This window comes from Aspergillus homomorphus (genome assembly GCF_003184865.1).
Source record: "Aspergillus homomorphus CBS 101889 unplaced genomic scaffold BO97scaffold_15, whole genome shotgun sequence".
Taxonomy (NCBI): Eukaryota; Fungi; Ascomycota; class Eurotiomycetes; order Eurotiales; family Aspergillaceae; genus Aspergillus; species Aspergillus homomorphus.
This window is the reverse complement of record NW_020291901.1, coordinates 219,422-240,184: the sequence shown is the minus strand read 5'-3', so window position 1 is coordinate 240,184 and position 20,763 is coordinate 219,422. Positions and strand designations below refer to the sequence as shown.

The 20,763-nt window shown below is 52.3% G+C and overlaps 7 protein-coding genes and 2 non-coding genes across 9 annotated transcripts; 5 read left to right on the top strand and 4 right to left on the bottom strand.

The window, feature by feature from the left end:
- Positions 1-310: 310 nt before the first annotated feature.
- BO97DRAFT_450916 (uncharacterized protein) lies at positions 311-2,598 on the top strand (the record flags this gene model as incomplete). Its single annotated transcript, XM_025698952.1, has 8 exons — positions 311-841; positions 915-1,008; positions 1,055-1,292; positions 1,436-1,440; positions 1,587-1,750; positions 1,942-2,131; positions 2,238-2,428; positions 2,527-2,598. Exons 1-8 carry the CDS (start codon positions 557-559, stop codon positions 2,596-2,598), a joined length of 1,239 nt encoding a protein of 412 aa, XP_025552060.1. The 5' UTR covers positions 311-556.
- A 441-nt stretch (positions 2,599-3,039) lies between these two features.
- BO97DRAFT_t135 lies at positions 3,040-3,111 on the top strand. The gene has a single exon. It is a non-coding gene; the product is annotated as a tRNA-Cys (tRNA).
- A 214-nt stretch (positions 3,112-3,325) lies between these two features.
- BO97DRAFT_470033 (tannase and feruloyl esterase) lies at positions 3,326-4,891 on the bottom strand (the record flags this gene model as incomplete). The annotated part of the gene is made up of 2 exons (XM_025699907.1): positions 3,326-3,540; positions 3,664-4,891. 2 exons carry the CDS (start codon positions 4,889-4,891, stop codon positions 3,326-3,328), a joined length of 1,443 nt encoding a protein of 480 aa, XP_025552059.1.
- Positions 4,892-5,931: 1,040 nt separating this feature from the next.
- Positions 5,932-7,356, top strand: BO97DRAFT_367739 (glycoside hydrolase family 28 protein; the record flags this gene model as incomplete). Its single annotated transcript, XM_025692672.1, has 2 exons — positions 5,932-6,430; positions 6,478-7,356. Exons 1-2 carry the CDS (start codon positions 6,200-6,202, stop codon positions 7,354-7,356), a joined length of 1,110 nt encoding a protein of 369 aa, XP_025552058.1. The 5' UTR covers positions 5,932-6,199.
- A 224-nt stretch (positions 7,357-7,580) lies between these two features.
- Positions 7,581-10,700, top strand: BO97DRAFT_450908 (P-loop containing nucleoside triphosphate hydrolase protein; the record flags this gene model as incomplete). Its single annotated transcript, XM_025698951.1, has 3 exons — positions 7,581-9,769; positions 9,834-9,862; positions 9,943-10,700. The coding sequence occupies 3 exons, from the start codon at positions 7,581-7,583 to the stop codon at positions 10,698-10,700; spliced, it is 2,976 nt and encodes a 991-aa protein (XP_025552057.1).
- Positions 10,701-12,362: 1,662 nt separating this feature from the next.
- Positions 12,363-13,308, bottom strand: BO97DRAFT_48365 (uncharacterized protein). Its single transcript, XM_025700846.1, has one exon. It carries the CDS (start codon positions 13,000-13,002, stop codon positions 12,427-12,429), a length of 576 nt encoding a protein of 191 aa, XP_025552056.1. The 5' UTR covers positions 13,003-13,308; the 3' UTR covers positions 12,363-12,426.
- A 130-nt stretch (positions 13,309-13,438) lies between these two features.
- Positions 13,439-15,009, top strand: BO97DRAFT_48360 (ankyrin repeat domain-containing protein). Its single transcript, XM_025700845.1, has one exon. It carries the CDS (start codon positions 13,671-13,673, stop codon positions 14,868-14,870), a length of 1,200 nt encoding a protein of 399 aa, XP_025552055.1. The 5' UTR covers positions 13,439-13,670; the 3' UTR covers positions 14,871-15,009.
- Positions 15,010-15,036: 27 nt separating this feature from the next.
- On the bottom strand, positions 15,037-15,108 carry BO97DRAFT_t127. The gene has a single exon. It is a non-coding gene; the product is annotated as a tRNA-Arg (tRNA).
- Positions 15,109-15,272: 164 nt separating this feature from the next.
- On the bottom strand, positions 15,273-18,745 carry BO97DRAFT_470031 (MFS transporter). The gene is made up of 6 exons (XM_025699906.1): positions 18,614-18,745; positions 18,449-18,550; positions 18,112-18,396; positions 16,401-18,057; positions 15,453-16,351; positions 15,273-15,390 (listed from the first exon to the last, which is right to left on the bottom strand). The coding sequence occupies exons 1-6, from the start codon at positions 18,661-18,663 to the stop codon at positions 15,282-15,284; spliced, it is 3,102 nt and encodes a 1,033-aa protein (XP_025552054.1). The 5' UTR covers positions 18,664-18,745; the 3' UTR covers positions 15,273-15,281.
- Between the last annotated feature and the right edge of the window lie 2,018 nt (positions 18,746-20,763).

Here is a 20,763-nt window from a genome sequence, read left to right as displayed (position 1 = left end):
CGTCTTAATGCACACGATTCGGGGTGAGCAAGTACCGGCAGCCCCTCGAGATGACGCCATCCTCACCTCGAAGGCATCACCGCGAATAACACTATCTTCACTCACTCTCTCCGCACCAACACCTTGGCCACCCGCGAAGAAGCGGGGTTTTGTCGCCTCGATGTGAGACTTGCTCCTATTGCCAATGTTTGGACAAATCCCGTCAAGGTATGCTTATCTACCACCTTGACAATCCGAACTAGGAATTGCGAGATCGCGGCGAGAGAGATACACTAAACGCCTTGATACTATCCCATTAAGGTAAATATGCGCCCTATAGCATGTTTACTATTATTACACTCCCCTATATCGCCGCTCCCTGAAAAACAAAAAGTCTCGATTGAGCAGTCTGGCAATTGACGCGACAGGCTTGGCAATTGCGTGCTACGAATTCGATAACTCCAAATGGCACATTGTCCTTCCTTATAAGAACTAGATTTCTCAGGGTACTCTGGGAATCAAATTGGACCTGTGCAATTGTCGATCTGTGCTTTGTTCAAGCTCCGCCTTGCGCAACATGGGTGAAGGAAGAGCCATCGACCAACAGTCTGTTGGTCGACAACTAACGAGCACCGGTCGTACGGGCTCGGTCGTAAGCAAAGATGATTTCTACGTGCAGACGCAACAGTACAATGATAGTGCTTCCCACTTTTATGGGCACAATCCGTTCGCGAATCCAGATGTCGCGGAGCGTTATGCCTTGATCTATGAGAAGGCACAGTATGAATGTCGACACGTCTTTGATCCGACCCTCACATGGACCCCAGAGGAGAAGGCGTTGGTTCGGAAACTGGATTGGCGTGTGTGCCTGTGAGCTGTATGTTCACTATCATTATGGGCGTGTTCGGTGCGCAGCTCATTAATTTTATCTTTAGTGCGTTATGTTCTTTGGTCTCCAAGTGGACAGAGGCAATCTCGTTCAAGCTTTATCGGACAACCTGCTGACTGATCTCGGGTTGACAACTAATGGTAAGTCTGTCGACGAGCTGATAAAACATCCGGCTTACATGCATAGACTATAACACTGGCAACACTATCTTCCTCGTCTCCTTTCTCCTTGCTGAATTGCCGTCACAGCTGGTTTGTCAGAAAATGGGCCCTGATAGGTGGATCCCGATGCAGATGACGCTGTGGTCCATCGTTGCGGTAGCCCAGGCTGGCTTGACTGCTTTGTCATTGATCACCATTATTACCTCGATTCTCGCGTTTGGCATGCTCCACATGCGAGGCATCCAAGGTATGGCCGGCTGGAGGTGAGCAGCATGTATCTCGGGCTTCACACACACCTACTGATTCAGGGTGTCCAAGATGGCTTTTTCTCGTAGAAGGACCGATCACACTGATTGTTGGGCTGGCTTCCATTTTCCGCATGCCGGTCTCTGCCGTGAACACGAAGAAATGGTTCCGCCCTAAGGGCTGGTTTACGGACCGAGAGGTCAGCATCGTGGTCAACAGAGTACTTCGCGACGACCCCTCCAAAGATTAGCATAGCAGCCTTCCTCTTGCCACATCTTCTTCAAATTGATCAGCTTCTGACATTTCGACAGGAGACATGCATAACCGCCAACCCATTACCCATCGCCGTCTCTGGAACTCCCTGCATGACTACGACGTCTGGCTCATTTACATCCTCGGCCTCATCGTCTATATCCCTCAATCACCAGTATCAGCCTATATCACCCTCACGCTCAAACGCGTCGGCTTCAGCACGGTGAGCATCGCGAACCCGAAACCCGCAATACCTCCACACTTTCCACAACAACAACTAACACCCGAATGAAACAGTTCGCATCGAACCTGCTCACCATCCCCTCCAGCCTCGGCCACATCATCACCCCCCTCCTCCTCCTAACCCGCCTCGGCGAATGGCTCAACGAACGCACCTTCGTCGCCATGCTCTAGAACATCTGGACCCTACCCTGCGTCATCACCCTCCGATTCTGGCCAGGCACCATGACAAACGCATGGGGCACCTTCGGCGTCGTGACGACGTTGCTGCGCTATCCGTACTGCCACGCGATTCTGGTCGGGTGGATCTCGAAGGACTCGAATAACGTAGGCATGCGGACGATCTCCGCGGCACTGTATAATAGTGAGTTATCCCCGTCAACTCTCCTCCCAGTTCATTTCATCACATTATGAAGAATGAAATTAAGCTTGTCCACCCAATGCCTCAAAGTCTAACATCGCACCTACAGTGTTCGTTCAAGTCGGCGGCATTATCGGGAATAACATCTACCGCGCAGACGATAAACCAAAGTATCGGCGGGGCAACTCCGTGCTGCTGGGGATTGATGTACTGGCGATAATACTTTTCTTACTCACGAAGGTATACTATGTTCTGAGGAATAAGCATAGGGACAAGGTCTGGAATGCCATGACGAAAGAGGTGAGCAGCTTCCCCTCCACGACACTTCCCTTCTCCTCCCGTGACTTGTGGTATGTATTTTTGTGCATACTGACGGACTTTCTACTCTGGTGTAGTAGCAACGACAACACTATATCAACACGACAACGGAAACTGGGAGTAAGAGATTGGATTTCCGGTTTGCTCGTTGAGCGTGTTGGAGCGATGTGCGTTTAGGAGCGGGCGATAGAATGCACTGGGCTGGTACTATTCTAGGAGAGACATTGTGGTCGCCTCGGAGGAAGGGAGTGCAATGACGTCTGGTTGTAAGCATTGCGGCGTGGTTGACGTCGAGGGGTAGCGTGGCCGATGCGTCCGTTTATATACAAATGCAGGTATATAATCACCGACAACGACTGCCATGTCGTAGGCAAAAATAATACAGGCAGTGACAGACCATCCACTGATTTAGGCCATCAGATAGGTAGCGAGGCTTGAGAAGAAGATACCCTCTTGATGACCGATTTCTTGGGGGTCTTTACACCATAGCTGGCTGATGCCAACGGAATGATGAAGGAAAGCGATGAGCCCTGAAGATGAGGTGTCTCCGCAACGGAATATCTTTTGAACTGTTTGATGACGTACCATCAAATGGGTCGGTAGCTCAGTGGTAGAGCGCAGGATTGCAGATCCCGAGGTCACGCGTTCGATCCGCGTTCGGCCCTTCTTTTTGTTTTTCTATTCCCGCTCCTTGGGTCTTAGTTTTTGTTCCCGGTCTTTAGGATCCATCCAACACATAAAACATGACCGCGATTCTAATGCCTGAATATCCACCATCTTCATAATCTATGCTCGGAAGGCAGTCCTAACACTGCCCCGAGCTTAAGGATACAATCACTAGCTAACTAAACGTATCGTCCTGATCCCTTCTCATCATCCTCACTGACAGCCAAATGACTCAGGCTGTTCCGGATCTCCCTCCAAGTAAGTCACCACTGTTGGATATGGGCACAGAATCCTCGATAGACTCCCGTCTTCTGACACGGCAGCGAGAATACCCGGAGCGATTCCTTTTTCCACCCATGTTGCCAACGAGCCCAGCAGACCCATAGGCTCAGCACCTGGACCTGAGCCACAGTGGCCTACTCCGGGGGCTTCGAAATAGCAATGTTAAGACCCAATTGCAGGATCGCGCATCTTCACAGCTGTATAATACGCCGCGGACCCACTGGGAGGTACCTTTTCGTCGTTCAGCCCGTGCTAGTGAATGATTTTACCTCCACGCCGCCTGAACTCTCGCAGGTCGGGGGCGTCAGCGCTGATTATGGACTGGTAGCCGGCTACCGAAAGGCGAAATAGGGCTTCAAACTCAGAATATGTCAAGTTTGACAGGTCTAACTTCAGATCCTGCGCGACAAATAGCGATAGCCAGTCAACAACAATTGGACTTGGTGTAGGAGTACATCTGTGATGCTCAATCTCGTCGGCCGAGGAGCAGTTGGTACCGTGCCATAGCGAGCCACGCGAGAAGCCATACCACAACGGAAAACCATCCCGTGAGCGCATGCCCTGCCAAATCCTCTGGGCCACCGTGACTACCTCAAGCGTGATTTCAGCGTCGATCCCGTCATCGCAATCGACGTGTTTGGTAACAAGGAAAAGCGGATTAGAGTCACAAAGCTCCGGCTGGGTAATGATTCCATCGACGACTCCATCGCGATCGTCGCAGGCCTCTACAACTTTGGCAGCAATCGCATTCATCACACAAGGAGAGGGATAGGAGTTTAGCAGATACATCACAAAGGTGGGCCAGTAGCCTGCAGGTATCATGTGTGCCCAACTCAGCGCCGGAGAACCGGCCAGGATCCAAGCACCGGGGAATCGCTGTGCCAGCATCATGCCTTGTCGCCCACCTGTGGAGCACCCATTCCAGTAGGTGTACCTTGGAGGGGATCGGTAGACTTTATAAGCGATGTCTCTTCCGAGACCCGAAATGTCGGACAGACCGACGGCTGAAAAATCCAGCAGCCGAGCAAAGTTCACATGGCCTGAAGATTCGTCAAGCGCCCAGTCTCGTGCCGACCAAGGGTTCGTCGTATGGCCTAAATCGGAGCTAACGGCCGCAAAGCCCCCTGCAACCGCCAGAGCTGCCGCGCTGTCGCCGCAGGTTCCCGCAAAGCCCCAACCGCCGATGCCCTGCAGACGCGCATTCAAACCAGAGAGAGGCAGCCAGACCTGGGTGTGAATGACGTCGTCCCAGCCGGGGTGGTTATAAGTAATGGTCACGTTACAGACGCTCACGGTGACTGGGCGATACTTGATCGGGTTGACTTGAAGGCCGTCGATCTCGAAGCCATACACGGGAAAAGCTGTGAGCGATCCAATCTCGATGCCGGAGATAGAGGGTGGTTGAATCTGGAGGGTCGAGCATTTAAGTGCTGTGAGGGATGCAGAATGAATGGCCTTGATGGCAATGAGGAGGATAATGAATCCGAACCAGACCATGAGTGGTGATAATGCCTACAGCAGGGGCTTAATACATATGTAAGCCCCCCACTAGAGAAAAGAGGCCACTCTGATCAAGAGAAAGAACGCAGAGGTCCGCAAGAACGTCGTTTTCGCAAGCAGATAATGATATTGACGAGTCTCAAATGAGACTCCTCCACGCTCATTACATGCTGAGCAGGTTGGCTTTGTTTTGGTAGGTGCGATGAACCGAACAAGGCAGCCTCGTTGCACTGAAATCCTAACCTGTGCAGTATCCACGGCCAGTCTGAGGAATTGGGGAGTAATAGTCCACCCCAGCTGAATCCGTCTACACCGTGGACATCCTCATCACGGAAGCGCAGTGACGGAGCGGGCGCCGCATATCCGATAGGAACTAACATGACAGGGGGTCAATTCCGGCTGATCCGAAGCATGTAAAGGAAGTGGGCTACCCTCGGACCTCTACGCAAGCCTTTTCTCCATAGATGCGAGCCTCGGATTCGTGGAAGATAATCACCTGAGTTCAGTTGTAGCGAGGAAAGTTTGCATACATTTTCCGGCGAGGTGTTTAGCCGCTTTCGGAGCGGAAGGATTGCCCTTAATATCGCTTGATATGAGCCAAGAAGTGGGAGATGATTCTTGGCAGTATGCAGGGGCAGCTCACCATCACCGAGCATACGTACTCACGTACTCGAGACGAGAACCTTGAGGCGAGACGCAGGGTCTCCCCGACAGTTCCGCCTCAGGGTCCTTGACCTGCCAAGCGATTATTAGGATGATGCGTCGTCCTGTCGCGATTAGGAGATCTCCAATACAGTACTGTTTCGCATCATGCCATGCTCGAAATCAAGATTCGTCACCCAGAACAGAACCAAGGTTGCTAAGCAAATTGCCAAGCCAACTGGTTCGGACGCCTGATGTTTTCCATGCATTGAACCACGAATTTGCCGAAGAGAGTCGGCTTGGGATCGGCATTCAGGGCCCACCGTGGAACCGAGCTATTCTGTTTGAGACTTGATGACGACGATCATTATTGATTGTGACTCCGTGAAGCGGCACAACGCTGACTGCTGAGCCAACGAACGGACATGGTGAAACAGCGTGGATCCGGGAGGAGGTCCGTGGAGCGCCCGATAGCCGTTCGAGATTGATATACGGTCGAGTCTGTATGGAAGGCCGAGACGCCTCCATCACGGTATAAAAGCTTACTTCTTTTCTTGCTTCCAACGTCTCATCAACCACGCTCTCTCTTTCGACTCTGTTGACCAGATATTCCTTCCTTCCTTTACCGTCTCTTTATCACTGTTCTGTTGACCAGAATTCATCATGCATTCCTTCCAGCTTCTTGGCCTGGCCGCTGTCGGCTCTCTCGTCTCCGCTGCTCCCACTGCTTCTCGCGTCTCCGACCTTGTGAAGAAGTCCTCCTCTACCTGCACGTTTACCTCTGCTAGCGAGGCTAGCGAGAGCATCTCCAAATGCTCCAGCGTTGTCCTCAGCAACATCGAGGTGCCTGCTGGAGAGACCCTTGACTTGTCTGATGCCGCTGACGGTGCTACCGTGAGTCTTTTCCACCCGTTAGCATTAGACAACGCTAATAAAACCAGATCACTTTCGAGGGCACCACCAGCTTTGGCTACAAGGAGTGGAAGGGCCCCCTTATCCGCTTCGGTGGCAAGCAGCTCACCATCACCCAGGCTGATGGAGCTGTTATTGACGGTGACGGCTCTCGCTGGTGGGACAGCAAGGGTACCAACGGTGGCAAGACTAAGCCTAAGTTCATGTACGTCCACGATGTTGAGGACTCCACCATCAAGGGCCTCCAGATCAAGAACACTCCGGTGCAGGCCATCAGTGTGCAGGCAACCAACACCTATCTGACCGACATCACCATCGACAACTCCGACGGTGACGACAACGGCGGCCACAACACTGATGGGTTTGACATCAGCGAAAGTACTGGTGTGTACATCAGCGGTGCTACCGTCAAGAACCAGGACGACTGCATTGCCATCAACTCTGGTGAGAACATTCTCTTCACTGGCGGTACCTGCTCCGGTGGTCATGGTCTGTCCATTGGCTCCGTTGGTGGACGTGACGACAACACTGTCAAGAACGTGACCATCTCGGACTCAACTGTCTCGAACTCGGCCAACGGTGTTCGCATCAAAACCATCTACAAGGAGACTGGTGATGTCAGCGACATCACCTACTCCAACATTAAGCTCTCTGGTATCACCGACTACGGTATTGTCATCGAGCAGGATTATGAAAACGGCAGCCCTACTGGCACTCCTTCCACCGGTATCCCTATCACCGATGTGACTGTCGACGGCATCACCGGCTCGGTCGAAGATGATGCTACCCGTGTCTACATCCTCTGTGGTGACGGCAGCTGCTCCGACTGGACCTGGTCGGGTGTTGACATCACCGGTGGTGAGAGCAGCTCCAAGTGTGAGAACGTTCCCTCGGGCGCCTCTTGCTAGAGGTAGACAGTCGCAGGTGTCTGGGTTGTTCCTGTGTGTTCGATGGTCTGTGGCGCAATATCTAATACAGAAGCTCAGCTTTCATTCCTGTGTACTTCGAATATATGATAGCTTCCAATGAAAAAGCTTCACGCATGCAGAAATCACGCTTTGGCGAGGTTGTATCATCATAGGAGTAAATCGCACATCGCTCAGTGTATACCGAATATAAAAACCTCATCAAAATGTGCGCCTGGGAGAACGAATTCCGGAAGCAAGTGGACGGTTTGCGAAAGATCGAGCTCTCCAAGCTGCGGGTTCGTTTTCTCTGGTGGTCCGTTTCGATGACAGTTTTCTACTCACTCCCTTTCATTACGACAATTCTGATCCTATTTCTGTATGCTATCGTCGAAGGCCAAAGGCTTGAAACAAAGGTCGCCTTTCCCGCATTGGCAACCTTCGCAGTGCTGCGTATCCCGTTGGATCGGATGTCTTCCATGATATCGTTCCTTCTCCAGGCTCATTTTTCCGTTGGTCGCATTGAGGCATTTCTAGAGGAGAAAGACACTGAAAGGTATAATCAAATCGAGTGGAATGACAATCATCTGTTCGGATTCCGAGATGCGACATTTCAGTGGCCCACAGCTAGAGCTGAGAATAGTGGTGCTCAAGACCACTCTCAGCTGGCTGAGAGGAGCCCCACACCGCCGTTCAGGCTCTCCAACATCAACATCACCTTTCTTGATAACGGGCTCAATCTAGTTATTGGAGCGAGTGGGTCTGGCAAGTCGTCGCTGTTGTTGGCATTGCTAGGGGAGATGGAACTCCTGCAGGGGCGCGTATTCCTACCTCTGCGACGGCAGACATCGTATGGGATCCCCGATTTGACAGCCAATTTTACCCCAGATAGTTCAATAGCGTACTGTCCTCAAGAGCCGTGGATTTTGAACCAGAGTGTTCGAGCCAATATCCTGTTCGGGCTTCCGCTGGACAAACAGCGTTACCGGATGGTCCTTGAGGCGGTGGCCCTAATTTCCGATCTCGCAAAGCACAAGAAAGGAGATCCCATGATGGCGGGAGAAAGAGGAAATCGCTTGTCTGGGGGTCAGAAACAGCGAGTTGCCTTGGCTAGGGCGTTGTACAGCAATGCTCAGGTTGTTGTGTTGGACGACTGCCTAAGTGCCTTGGATTCGCGCACAGGAAGGCATCTATTCTTCCAAGGGATCAAAGGTCAACTCATGCAGGGTAGAACATGCATACTGGCAACTCATCATACGCAACTCGTTGTGTCTCATGCGGACTACATTGTCATGATTGACCACGGCGAAGTGCAAGCGCAGGGCACGGCCAGTGACCTTATCCGTACCGGTCTTTTAGGGGACAGCATGATAGACCCCGAGAAACAAGCTTGTCCACAAGGACAATCATCCAAAGCAAAGATTGCCACCTCTTTCGAATCACAGTCCGCGTCGGAGGAGATGGACAGTGAGGATGAAACCGATAGTACTGAAGTTAAAGCTGAACCTAAACCTCAATATAGAGAAGAGAAGTCGGCTGGAGCAGTTCCGTGGCAGGTCATCAAGACTTATTTTGCATCAATGGGATCATGGTGGTTCTGGTCTATTGTTCTGGTAGCGTTTGCCGTTCAGCAGATTACATCGTTGGCAACCAACTTGTGGATTAAGGACTGGGCGCAGGCATTCGATCGGCTTCCCAAGCCCTCCCCAGGAACTAACGAAGGCTCGGCTGCCGTGAATTCGGGCTACTACCTGGCAATATATGGCTTCATTTGTCTTGCCTATGCTCTTACCTCTTTTTTCCGTGACTTGATCACATTCTCTGGCGCGTTGCGAGCATCAGCGCGGATGTTTGACAGTCTCTTGGACTCGATTCTCCACGCGCGGTTGACATTCTTTGACAAGATCCCATTCAAACAGATCACGAATCGTTTCTCGCGGGACATTGAGGCGATCGACCAAGAAGTTACTCCCCATTCCAAGAGCACATTCTATACGTTTTGCTCTCTTGCCACGGTCATAGTCCTGATTTCAGCGATGCTGCCTGTCTTCCTTCCTGCGGCGGCGATAATATGCTTCGCGTATTATATCATAACCGTCGTCTACATCAACAGTGCACGCGATCTGAAAAGGATTGAGGCAGTTCAGAGGTCTCCTATGTATCAACACTTTGGCGAGGCCCTCGCCGGATACGTCAGTGTGCGTGCCTACGGTCGCGTCGCGCAATTCACCAACCAAATCCACGACTTCACCGACGCATTTAACCAGCCCTACATGCTTCTGTGGGCAGCTAAAGAATGGTTGACTTTTCGAATCGCGTGCCTAAGTGCCCTCATCTCTTGGCTCACGGGCACCATCTTGCTCTGGAGCTTAGGCCGCGGCGCCGTCAGCCCAGGAATTGCCGGTCTTGTCTTGACGTACGCTGCCACCTTCACTGATTATGTACTCTGGTTTGTCCAACTCTACGCTATTGTCCAACAGAGCTTCAACTCCGTTGAGCGAGTGGTTGAGTATACTCGCATCGAACAGGAGCCCAGAGAGCCACTTCAACCGCCACCATACGATCTGTCGCCCGACTGACCGGTGCAAGGCACGGTGAGCTTTCGCGCCTACACCACTCGATACGCACCGGAGCTCGACCCCGTACTAAGCGAAGTTACCTTCCAAGCCACAGCGGGTCAACGATTAGCGGTAGTCGGTCGAACCGGAGCAGGCAAAAGCACACTGGCACTGGCGCTGATCCGCGGCCTGGAAGCATCATCGGGACAGATCCTCATCGACGGGGTCGACATCGCCGCGGTGCCGCTCGTCCGACTCCGCCGAGCCGTGACCATGGGCCCGCAAGATCCCACCCTGTTCCAGGGCAATCTGCGGGACAATCTGGATCCCCTGCACCGTCATGCGGACCCGGATCTCTACCAAGTCCTGCACCAGCTCCACTTCTTCCAGACTCTCCCTAACGCAAGTCTGGATCACCCGTCCGCGGTCCTATCGCTCGGCCAGCGCCAGCTGATCTGCATCGCCCGGGCCCTCCTCCGGCGCTCCCGGGTCCTGGTCCTTGACGAAGCCACTGCGTCGATGGACCACGCCACGGACTCGTTGATTCAGGCGAGTCTGCGGTCTAGCATCGCCACGGGCACGACGGTGATCACTATCGCCCACCGGCTCATCACCATCGCGGATTACGACCACGTCGTTATGCTGGATGCTGGTCGTGTCGTCGAGCAAGGGTCCGTGGCGGAGCTGCTGCTGCACAGAGGGGATGCGGCCTTGTTTCGTGCGGCGTGTGAGCAGTCGGGCGATTTGGAACTCATTTCGCGGACTGCTGCGGGATGTCATATAGATTGACCTAAGTAAGATTCGAAGGATGATTTGAACAGGGGAGAGAACGGCGGGCAAGCTGACAGCAGGAAGAGAAAGAGGGGAAAAGAGAGGAGATGAAAGCAAGGTTAGCTGGATGTCCTACGGGGGGAAGTACGTTGATGAGAATAACTCAATAATGCTACGAGTAAGATAGAGAAAATGCCTGGAGGGTTCACGAAGGATCGGACCTGAGGCAACGCAGAGGAGAGATGATAGCAATATCGGATTCCTATTGAGCCTTCGGATAGAGAGAGAGATACACTAGACTCTGCATGCTGATTTGGCGACACCCGGGGTCGGATGGACAGGATCTGATCCTCCAAGTGCGCGGCGACATGCCACTTGACTTCGGCCGCGTCGGCGTCATCGGAAAAGGGCAGCTGGCATAGCGGGCACTTTGCATAGTCGAGTCGCGCGGCGGGCCGCAAAATGCAGGAGGGAGGAGGCGGGTCATCCCAGCCATGAACGTCGCGACAATGCTGCTGGATGTGCTTCTCCCAGCGCTCCGGAAACGAACGGCTGCGGCAGTCCGGTTCGTCGCAGACCCAGTAGATGGAGTGATCGCGCATATGACGCTCCCACTCATCGGGGCAGGCGAACATGGGAAATCGGTGAAAGCACTGCTCGTACAGGCAGATGTACGGGGTGGAAGTCATACAGCACATGCTTTTGCCACTGCACGGGTCGGTATAGACTGACGGGAAGCGAGTCGCCGCAGTAGGGGCATTGGACTTCTTTGGCGCCGGCGGGGACGCCCGGAGGCGGGGGCAAGAGCGTGGCTGTAGGCGCCGGCGCCAGCTGCGCGACCCCGGGCTTCAGGGTCTGATGGCCCAGCCAATTCCCCCGGTGCCGCCAGCTGAGCAGCTGCCAGATCACCAGCTTCCAGTCCGCGATGCGCTCGTGCAGCTTCGGCCTGGCCAACGGGTACTTTTCCTGCAGGCGCGCGAGGGCCTGCTCGCGAAACGGGCCGTCGAGATCATCACCATCATCATCATCGAGAACTCGATACTCTCCGCTGATTTGAAGGCTGTACCAGAGCATTGACTTTCTCAAAGGGTCTTTCACATGACGTTTGTCCATTTCGACATGGTTGTTCATCGCCTGAAAGTAGCTTTTCGCCCACGATGCATTGATTGGGACGGGCGATGCCCCCCACAGCGCAAGCCTCCAATTGCGCAGCCATCCCTCTTCCTGGAGCTTGACCTGGTCCTCGCAACTCGCCTTCAGGTCTTGCATGGCCATCTCTAAACCAGCAAAAGTGTCGTGGAGCTGGCGCTGGCTGTAGGGGTGAGTCCGCAGTTTGCTGTGGGCGGATCCAAGGTTAGTCTGCAGCTCGTACGAATTGCAACGCTCTGCCTAGAGAAGAAAGGCAGGTTGGAACCATTTTAGTGGCCATATTCATGGCTCGTGTTAAAGTGTCGACATCGGTCAAGAGACCGAAACATCTCTGCACCTGATCAACTATCGTGGTGTTGTTGGGCTGCATTGCAAGAGATTTGAACAGTAGCCGTTGCAAGGCTGGGAACTCTATCAAGATTTGCCGGCGTGCTTCGAAGATCGATGGATCAATGCGTTGCCTCTGATGAAGATCTCGGCCGCTTGATATAGTTACTCGATTGTACCCAGTCTATGGCCTCGCTGTGATACATGCAGGACATCGCCGACAACTAACAAGCTGAGATAATGATAGACACCTAACTGCTGGGACATGCTATCTTGATCGTCTATTCAACAAAAATATCTCTAAGGTTGACTCGATGTTGCACAGATGGACAAGCAATAAAGAAGAGGACTGATGAAATAACTGGAAATTTAATGAAAAGATAGCGACCCTCCATGAAATATGCCCGAAAAGAACAACAATAAAGAGCGAGACCCGAGAAGTTGCTACCTGGGGGCCGGTTCTGAAATCCTTATTCTGGGCTCGAGTGATCCTGACTCCCACTAGAATATGAATCTGTTGGAGCACAATACCATCTTTATTAACTGCGACAGGATCTTCATCGTACCCTTCTGCCGGAGCCAGTGGTAAGTCTCCTGCTGGCGTCCCAAGTTGTTCGTTCACCGCAAGTGCCTTAACGGCTTTAAGATTCTTCTCCAGGCTCTCCAGGCTCTGACGGATGCTGGGTAAAGTGCTATCGGTCAGGTCTTTCGGTCCCCAGTACTCAGCCCGGGACGACGCATTGATGCACTCGGTAGCACCAAACCGTGATTCCCTTTGACAATAAGCATATTCGTTGAGGGCGAGTTCTTTCCTCGTGTACGGCCAAAACGAGATTAATATCATTGGACTAGCTCTGCAATGCGATGTGACGACTTACCAAGTAGTCGTCAGACAGGCATAGTTGTCTATACATGACGAGGCGTTCAAAGCTTTCGACCAGCCACTCGATAATGATGGCCGGCATGATCAACTCCTGTTCGTTAGCGGGAAGCCGGAGCAAGCTGGAATTTATTATTCGAAAGGCGTTCAAGGTCACCTCTCGTTCCATCCCGGCGTGTCCGAGAATGTTTGCCAGAGTATCGCGGGCGACGTGATACTTCCGGATCTGGCAAACGAGGTTGACTCGAATATTCTCGCTTCCAAATCGCGCTCTGCTGAAAAGAAATTACTCTGAACGATAGATTCCGGGGCTGGAGAAGCTCCCGGACGAGGAATGACAGCAAGAGAAGGGGGAAAGCGTTTGAAGAAGGAGAAACACGACTGTTTGCCTTGTATAGCTTTCGACTATTTTGGTCCCTTCATGTAAAGTACCTTTTAGCTCAAACAGTTCATTCCACACTGCGAAAGATACAAAGAACCGAGTGATCATTGGCAATATAGTCTCCCTCAACACACACTCTAGAGCTCCTCACTATATAACAGCATGTAAGCCATCATCTCGACTCAGATGTAGAGCAATCAGCCTACCCGACGTGTCTTACTGCTGTGATCAGCAACCGACGATTGCAACCATGTCTCGACCTCAATCCCTCTCGAAGGAGCAGCAGCAGCATTTCGGGCCTCATCCAATCCCGGTGCCAGGGCCCCAGCCAGCATCATGTCATCTCCTGCGATTGCCGACGGAGTTACACGTGCTATTTGCCAAGGCGATGGAGCCCCGAGATCTCAGCAGCTTCACACGAACCTGCCGATTGCTCAACAACACCCTGTGGTCAGAACTCCGAGAGAAGGTGTACGAATACGCTTCGACGCGCTATACGTATTATGTCTCTACCCATGAGCGTCGAATAGAGCACGAGCAGGAGTTCCTGCTGTGCCGCTTCTACAACGCCATCGTGGGCCGTCGCTATCACGCAGTGCGCGCCTTCCTCGAAGCCGGCGTCGACCCCAATGGCGGGCGCGGAGACAGAGACCCCTGCTCCCAGGCGCTGCTGCACCTGGTCGAGGGCGGGGATCTCGCGCTCGCCGAGCTCCTGCTCCAGTTCGGAGCCGACCCCAATGCCATGGGCGGTATCGCCCACTCGGGCCGGTACAGTCCGTTGGTTCTGGCTGTAGGCAAGCTGCACTATGATATGGCCCAGCTCCTCCTGGAACACGGAGCAGATCCCTCGAACGGCTGGCATTGTCCACGTACGAAACTGCCCAACATCGACTTGGCTGCCGGATTCTTTCGTGAGGAGATGGGGAAGGAGGATGGCATGGGCCGTGGTAACACGGCCATCCGGATCATCGACCTCCTCTTGTCGCACGGGGCGCGGTTCGGTGAATTGGACACAATCCCGGTCCTGTTCAGCGACGGGTTCGAGCACGGCCGGGCGCGTCTGCAAAGGGCCATCCGCAACGGCACCAATCTGGGCGCCGTCACCGTCCCGCATCGCTGGAGGCTCTTCTGCGATTGGGACTTGGAAATGCTCGAGGTGTTGGTGGATCTGGCGCCCGAGCTCCTCGGAAACGGCGGCCACGATGCGTGGTCGTCATGTCATCAGGCGTTACTTTATGGGAGGCCTGATGTCGCGCTGAGCATGATTCGAAGTGGCTGCTATCTGGCCTTCCCGGCAGTGCTGTGTGTGGCGATTCTGGGCGGTTATGAGGAGGTGGTCGAGGTGCTCTTGCAGCGGCCTGAGTTGAGACATCGTAGCCGTGCTTGGAAAGTAAGGTCGTGGGCGGAGGCGAGGAGGCGCGACCGCAAGCCGCGGATGGGACCACTATGATCACTGATCGTGCAATGAATGAGTTGGCGACTTTCTTGAGTAGGCATTGCCAGCGCCTCCTTCTCCTTCTTTTCAACGATCCTGTGAAGACTATTTATTATAAGCAAGATTGTTTGAGCGGACACGCTTGCTGACGTCGTGTAAAAACACAAGAAACAAAAATAAATGACCTACGCAGGGCTCGAACCTGCAATCTCTTGATTCGTAGTCAAGCGCCTTACCATTGGGCCAGCAGGCCTTGCTGTTGTAATACTGATGTAGTAGGTGCTTTATAATCCAGACTAAAGCAAGAAACTTTCTCAACGTTGCTCTAAGTGCGGGGACAAACAGAGTGTGTTATATTTGTACTGCCGAGCAATAAATTCATCAACCCACATTACATACCAATTTCTAAGATGAGTTCTGCACATGTCACTCCCCTGTATCAACCTCCGACATCAAACGTTGCGATTCCGAATGATCCCGCGCATTGCGCACATGAAAATCGAAGCTCAGTTCCCCGACAAGGCTACGCACATCACTAGCACACACCGAAATAGTTAGCTTCACAAATGTCGCGAGTACCCCACTGGAGCAACATACCGTAACAATTCATCCAGAGTGAAGCTCAACACCGACCGCAATACCTCCAGACATACGAATGCAGAAAACGCCGGATCCTCCACATGTTGGATACTCAACAATTCGCCATCAATGCGCTGCAGCTCCCGCGCCAGAGGAAAGGAGTCCCCCGTCGACAGATACGGCGGCAGCGGCTGCGCATTCATCATCGCCGCCGACAGATGGCACAGCAGCGAAGTGACCTGATGTGATTTGAACCCCGTCGATTGCAACGCGATCGAGGCGAGTCTCGAGACCCATTTGTTCTCCGCATCGTGGGGGTTGGAACTGTCAGTACTGGATAAAGCGTCCAGGTTCTGCGTGGTGTGTGCCATTAGCGCCATGCTGGTGAGCATGTGCTGGATCTGGCCGATGATGCGGTCGTAGGTTGGCCTGGGAAACTTGCCGCCGATCGGGGGCTCGAAGGTGCTAAAGTGGCTGTGCATGCGGAGGCTGTTGAGGAGCAGTATCTCCTCTTTGAAGATCTTGTGCCGGATGGTGTCGAGGTCCTGGGATGCTGAGCGCACGTCCTGCAGGCTACCGAGCTCCCCGTTGAACCAGAGCTCGATCGTTGTGTGCATGCAGCTGTAGAATTTCGCGAGGACGAAGAGTCCTCGTCCGAGAGCTTTGCGTAGAGTAGTTTTGGCGGTAATCGGGTAGGGAAAGATTACCCAGAAGAAGGAGATGGCGCAGCCAGCCGCGACTGCTGCGAGCTTGTAGGGGCCAAAGATGTAGATGGGGTAGTACGGTTGGCCGTTCGAGGTGGCGACCTCGACTCCGAGTTTGCGAACCTGTAGCTCGTATCCTACGATGACATTGAAAGTGACGATCGCAATGACAGTTGCGCCGAAGTATTGAGGAACCTTGATGTAGAAGTAGTACTGCGGAGCAGTCAGCACTGGACGACATGGGAACTTGCATTAGACTCACCTCAAATACATTGGCGAGGTAGAGGAAGATTATAACACCTGGAGTCTTTCCATCCACGATATACCATACCACCAAACTCAAAACCACCGATACAACAGTTGCAGCGATCCGAGCAACAAAGCCAAACATCGTTTGTCCACTGGTTGGGTTCATGCCAATCACAATAACAATCATAGCCCAGATACATCTTTGGTGGATGAAGAAGTCCTGGGTCTGACGCAGGAAGGCTAAGATACCGACGCAAAATGCCGCTGCCGCAACACGGAATCCGAAGATACTCTCTTCAGACTTGATCACCTTTGAAATCACACGAAGCACCGTGCTTCCTTTCTCAAAGAAGTTGGCAGGTGGCAGGTGCTCGGGATCTGGGAATGTCTTTGCTTCGCGCTCTTGATAGCTGGCTGAGGGGCTAACGTGGGAAGACTGCCGTCGCTCAGCGGTTGCACTGGTATCATTGTCCTCGGAGTCGAGAGACAACCATTGTAGAACAGTCTTCTGTTTCGGAAATATGAATCGGTTGCGTTTCATCGTGCCGTCTTCCTTTTTCTCATCTGCGAATTGAATCAGGTCGAGAGTCGCCTTCAAAATGTTGTCTTGCAGATGGCTCATGTACAGAATCATGAAAAATTCTTGCTTCACATCGGAACCGGCTGCGATGGGTCCCCGGCCATTGTACGATGAGGCATCATCCGTCTTTTCAGAAACGGAAAATGCCTCAAGAGAGGCTAGTGTTCTCGTAAGGTCTTTGCGGTGGGAATAGTACCGGCTAATCTCTTGTCGAAATCGTGCCGTGAAGCCTTGCTGCAACGGATGAAGTATGTCTCCTGTTGCTTCCTCATCTTGGTCTCGGTGTTGTTTCTCAAAATGTTTTCTTTTCTGTAATTCCAGGCTGAGCAGAAGATACTGCAAGCCGACTACGACCAGACGAGCAGACTCTACCAATCTCTCATGAAGCGTCTCGGCAACTTTCTCCAGCTCGGTGTGTTTCGTAGAAGCTTCCTCGCCATTGCCATTTTCACATGAACCCATGCTGTTATTGCGAGTGCCCTCATTCTTCACAATCATCTCCAGGATATCTGGCAGCATTGCCATTCCGGAGAGCGGTAACAAAAGGCTTCGTAGCAAGCCTCCAATACTGCCCAGATCTCCGGCCGAAAGCTTTCCCCAGGCAATCTCATTCTTCGAATAGAACAAATCAGACTGCAATTTTCCGTGCAGGGCATTCAATTTCGTTACCGCCGTGCCGAGAGCTTTCTTTTTCAATTCCATATCTGATTTTCTGTTATCCTCTGTGTCTTCCATGCCCCTGGCAGCGTGAGTTCGATTCAATAGACCCTGCCCGCCAGCCCACATTTCTGAAGTCCTCCCGACGAAGGCGATATGGGCTTGTAGTACAGCGTCGATCTGCGCAACGTAGCCCCTGATGTCCTCAAACACGTTTCCCCTGCTGGTAATCGGTAGAATGAAGAGAGACACGCCAATAGAGATCGCAAATCCCAGCATAAACCCCTGCAATAGTCGGCTGATAAAGCCCAGCCCTTCTGATAAAGTCACGAACGTGCCACCTCGGGTGATGGTTACCGAGCAAAAAATGGAGAATGCCACCATCGGGTCTTGAAGTTCGAGCGGTTTCCAAGCACGGATTGTGTTCGCGCCCCTTGGAGATAACTATCAGTATTCGGTCGATGGCACAGTTTAGGAAGCACTCAACCAGATCATGAATATCAGCCATATAGCAGACACGGCGCAGGCATCGCTGCTGAAGCCATTGCGGACACTCTCGCTTGCATCTTTGGGGGTGTTATGCTCTCTTGCTTTGACAGCACAGAATATGGCCAGGCAACAAAGCGAGGCGGACACGCATGTCGAAAGTAGGTCGAAGAACATGATCTTCATGAACTTGGCGCGGGGCATTAGAGCCTGCGACAGGACAGAGATCAGAGCGGAGAGGTAGCCGATAGTGAGGGTAATGTCCGCTATAGAGCTGCTCTGATAACTGGAACGGCTTTAGTCGACTAATCCCATACACCAAGCCTAGGCTCACTCACATCGCAATGACAATGGTCGGTGGCAAAGCACCTTTCAACATCATGAGGAAGGTTCGAGTGTCCAGATCCAGGCGTCGTCTCCAAGTCATTGGATCAAATATACTGTCACGATATATCAGCTCTTACGCACTGCGGCCAGCGCCAATCAGTTCAGGGAGCTCATACCTAATCACCTTGAAGGGTTTGGATCCACCAGAGCTCCGGAGAGGAGCCATGGTATTTGGGCTGCTGCTGCTGCTTTCGTGAAATGTAACAGTTTAGAGATTGAACGAAAGGAAGACGAACATCTAGACAGACTTGAAAGGAAGCAGAGAGCAACCAGGGAGGAAAAATTATCATCATGGTCTCAGCTAGCATCAGTGATCGAATCGCCGACGTCCGGGGCCGCATCCGGATCGGGTTGCCGTGCCTGAAATCCAATGGCGCGTGCCGAGCCAAATGCCGATAGAGAGTTTCCTTCCTTCGCTTGATATTCAAGCATGGATGATCAAGGAAACTGTGTGCTTCCGTAACCACTGTGTTATTGGCGCCTGGTCAAGCGTCCATATAGGTCCTATTCAGACTTTCATGCAAATGTAGCTCGAGGAGTTATCCCAGCGATGTATATTTCCAGATGATAAAACCGCACATGATCGCTAAGTGAGGTTGTATTCCAATCGACTCTTGTCCCTCGTTCCAAATCGTTCGGAAACATGATACGGAGCAGAATAAGATTTGATCTAGCCTTCGAAGGTTGATCTGGCAATCGCATGGCTTCGAAAGTCGGCAAGGTGAAAGCACAACGCATCTAGGCCATGTTCAAAGGATAAGTGATTACCCGCAATTCCGGTAAGGGATCACCTGACGAAATGCATAGGTTATGCAGCATGCAGTCATGATGAGTCATGAATGCCAAAACGCAGGTGATTTTCGCCCTCGAAAGCATTTCCCCTATCCGGTAAAAGACAACAGTTGGGCCTCCTCGACCATGATAGTAGAATTTGCTCATGATGCATAAGTACAGCAGGATGTACTCCCCTCTGCGTAAGCTTGAGGGATTTTGTTGCTCAAACGCAGACCTGGTGTAACTGACCAGTGGTGACAACCATCCATCGTATCTCGGCCTGCCTTACGCGGCCACGCTTTGGACATCACACCCCGCATTGGTATGGCTACGGATTCCCCGCTCACTGGCCAAGACCTGTCAAACCGAATCGTATCCTTTGTGGTAGTTAGAATGTAGACTGGGTTAGGTCGAAAGTATAGTACATGAGTACGACAAATGACCTCATTATGGCCAGCTGGCGCAAGTGTCGTGCGTCTTCTAGTCCAACGAGCACGATGTGCCGACAAACGGCTCCGATAGTTGACATCGCAACATGGAATGCTCTAGCAGCTGGTTGTGTAAGCTATACCTTGGCACAATTGGGTTCTTCAATGCAATCATGTCATATCATCATCCATGATGGTCCCTAGGTCTAAATCCTCCTCAGCCACATCGTAGCGGGGGTTGCGGAGTGTAGGTGGAGGAAACAGTGGGCCCAGAGTATGTGGCTGAGTCGGTGACGCAGGGGTCAGAGCCCTACCAGGCAGGAAATAGTGCTAATTGATTTCTGGGACATTACTGAGTCATAGAGTAGTAACCTAACTTAGTTTCCAAGTTGATCGAAAGAAATGCTAAAGGAATGTCAGAGTAACTTGCAGTGTAAACGGAAACCTAATAGTGAGATGGATGACGCGCTCTGTTTGCACACATCTTACTGCTCTGAGCTCGGCCATGTGACGCGTTACCCAAAGCTGTTGCGAGCCGTGGCAACGACCCAGGCATGTCCGGGATGACGATGTATTAAGTTGGTACAATACCGAGTTGTCGGACTTCGGGGGAATCTCTCCGAACGGGACAAGGCTAACGCCTAGCCAGTGATTAACCAATTGAAAGCACCAAATTGCCATGATCGCCGTCCACGGATACCTATTGCGTGGAGGCAAGGCGGTCTTGATCGATCTGATAATTACTGTAAATACAAGTAAGGTAAGTTTCGGGCCATGCCCGTTCCTCGGCGACGGTGATGGATACGTCTCATTCTCCCTGCTATGCAGATTGATTGATTCAATAGTGCTCTGTAGATAGCATTTCCTTGGAAAGCTAGGTAGACAATCAATTCTAGATAGTATAAGGAGTACTAAGTAGTCTAAGTAGTGAGGCATGCCTCCGTTGCAGGTTTTCCGTAGTTGTAACACGGTCACAAAATTGGGAGCTCTTCATGTTTTGGGTCCAGCATTCTGACATGGTCCTGGGGTTGTCCATCCCCTTGCAGGTTGCAGGCTGGTTGAGC

What these genes read in the sequence shown, in the direction of transcription:
- BO97DRAFT_48360 (XM_025700845.1), top strand. Translation starts at nt 13,671, where the DNA reads ATGTCTCGACCTCAATCCCTCTCGAAGGAGCAGCAGCAGCATTTCGGG.
- BO97DRAFT_470031 (XM_025699906.1), bottom strand. Translation starts at nt 18,663, where the DNA reads ATGGCTCCTCTCCGGAGCTCTGGTGGATCCAAACCCTTCAAGGTGATT. An exon ending in AAACCCTTCAAGGTGATTAG is followed by an intron (nt 18,551 to 18,613) that starts GTATGAGCTCCC and finishes ATATCGTGACAG; the next exon opens with TATATTTGATCCAATGACTT. An exon ending in CCGACCATTGTCATTGCGAT is followed by an intron (nt 18,397 to 18,448) that starts GTGAGTGAGCCT and finishes AAGCCGTTCCAG; the next exon opens with TTATCAGAGCAGCTCTATAG.
- BO97DRAFT_48365 (XM_025700846.1), bottom strand. Translation starts at nt 13,002, where the DNA reads ATGATATTAATCTCGTTTTGGCCGTACACGAGGAAAGAACTCGCCCTC.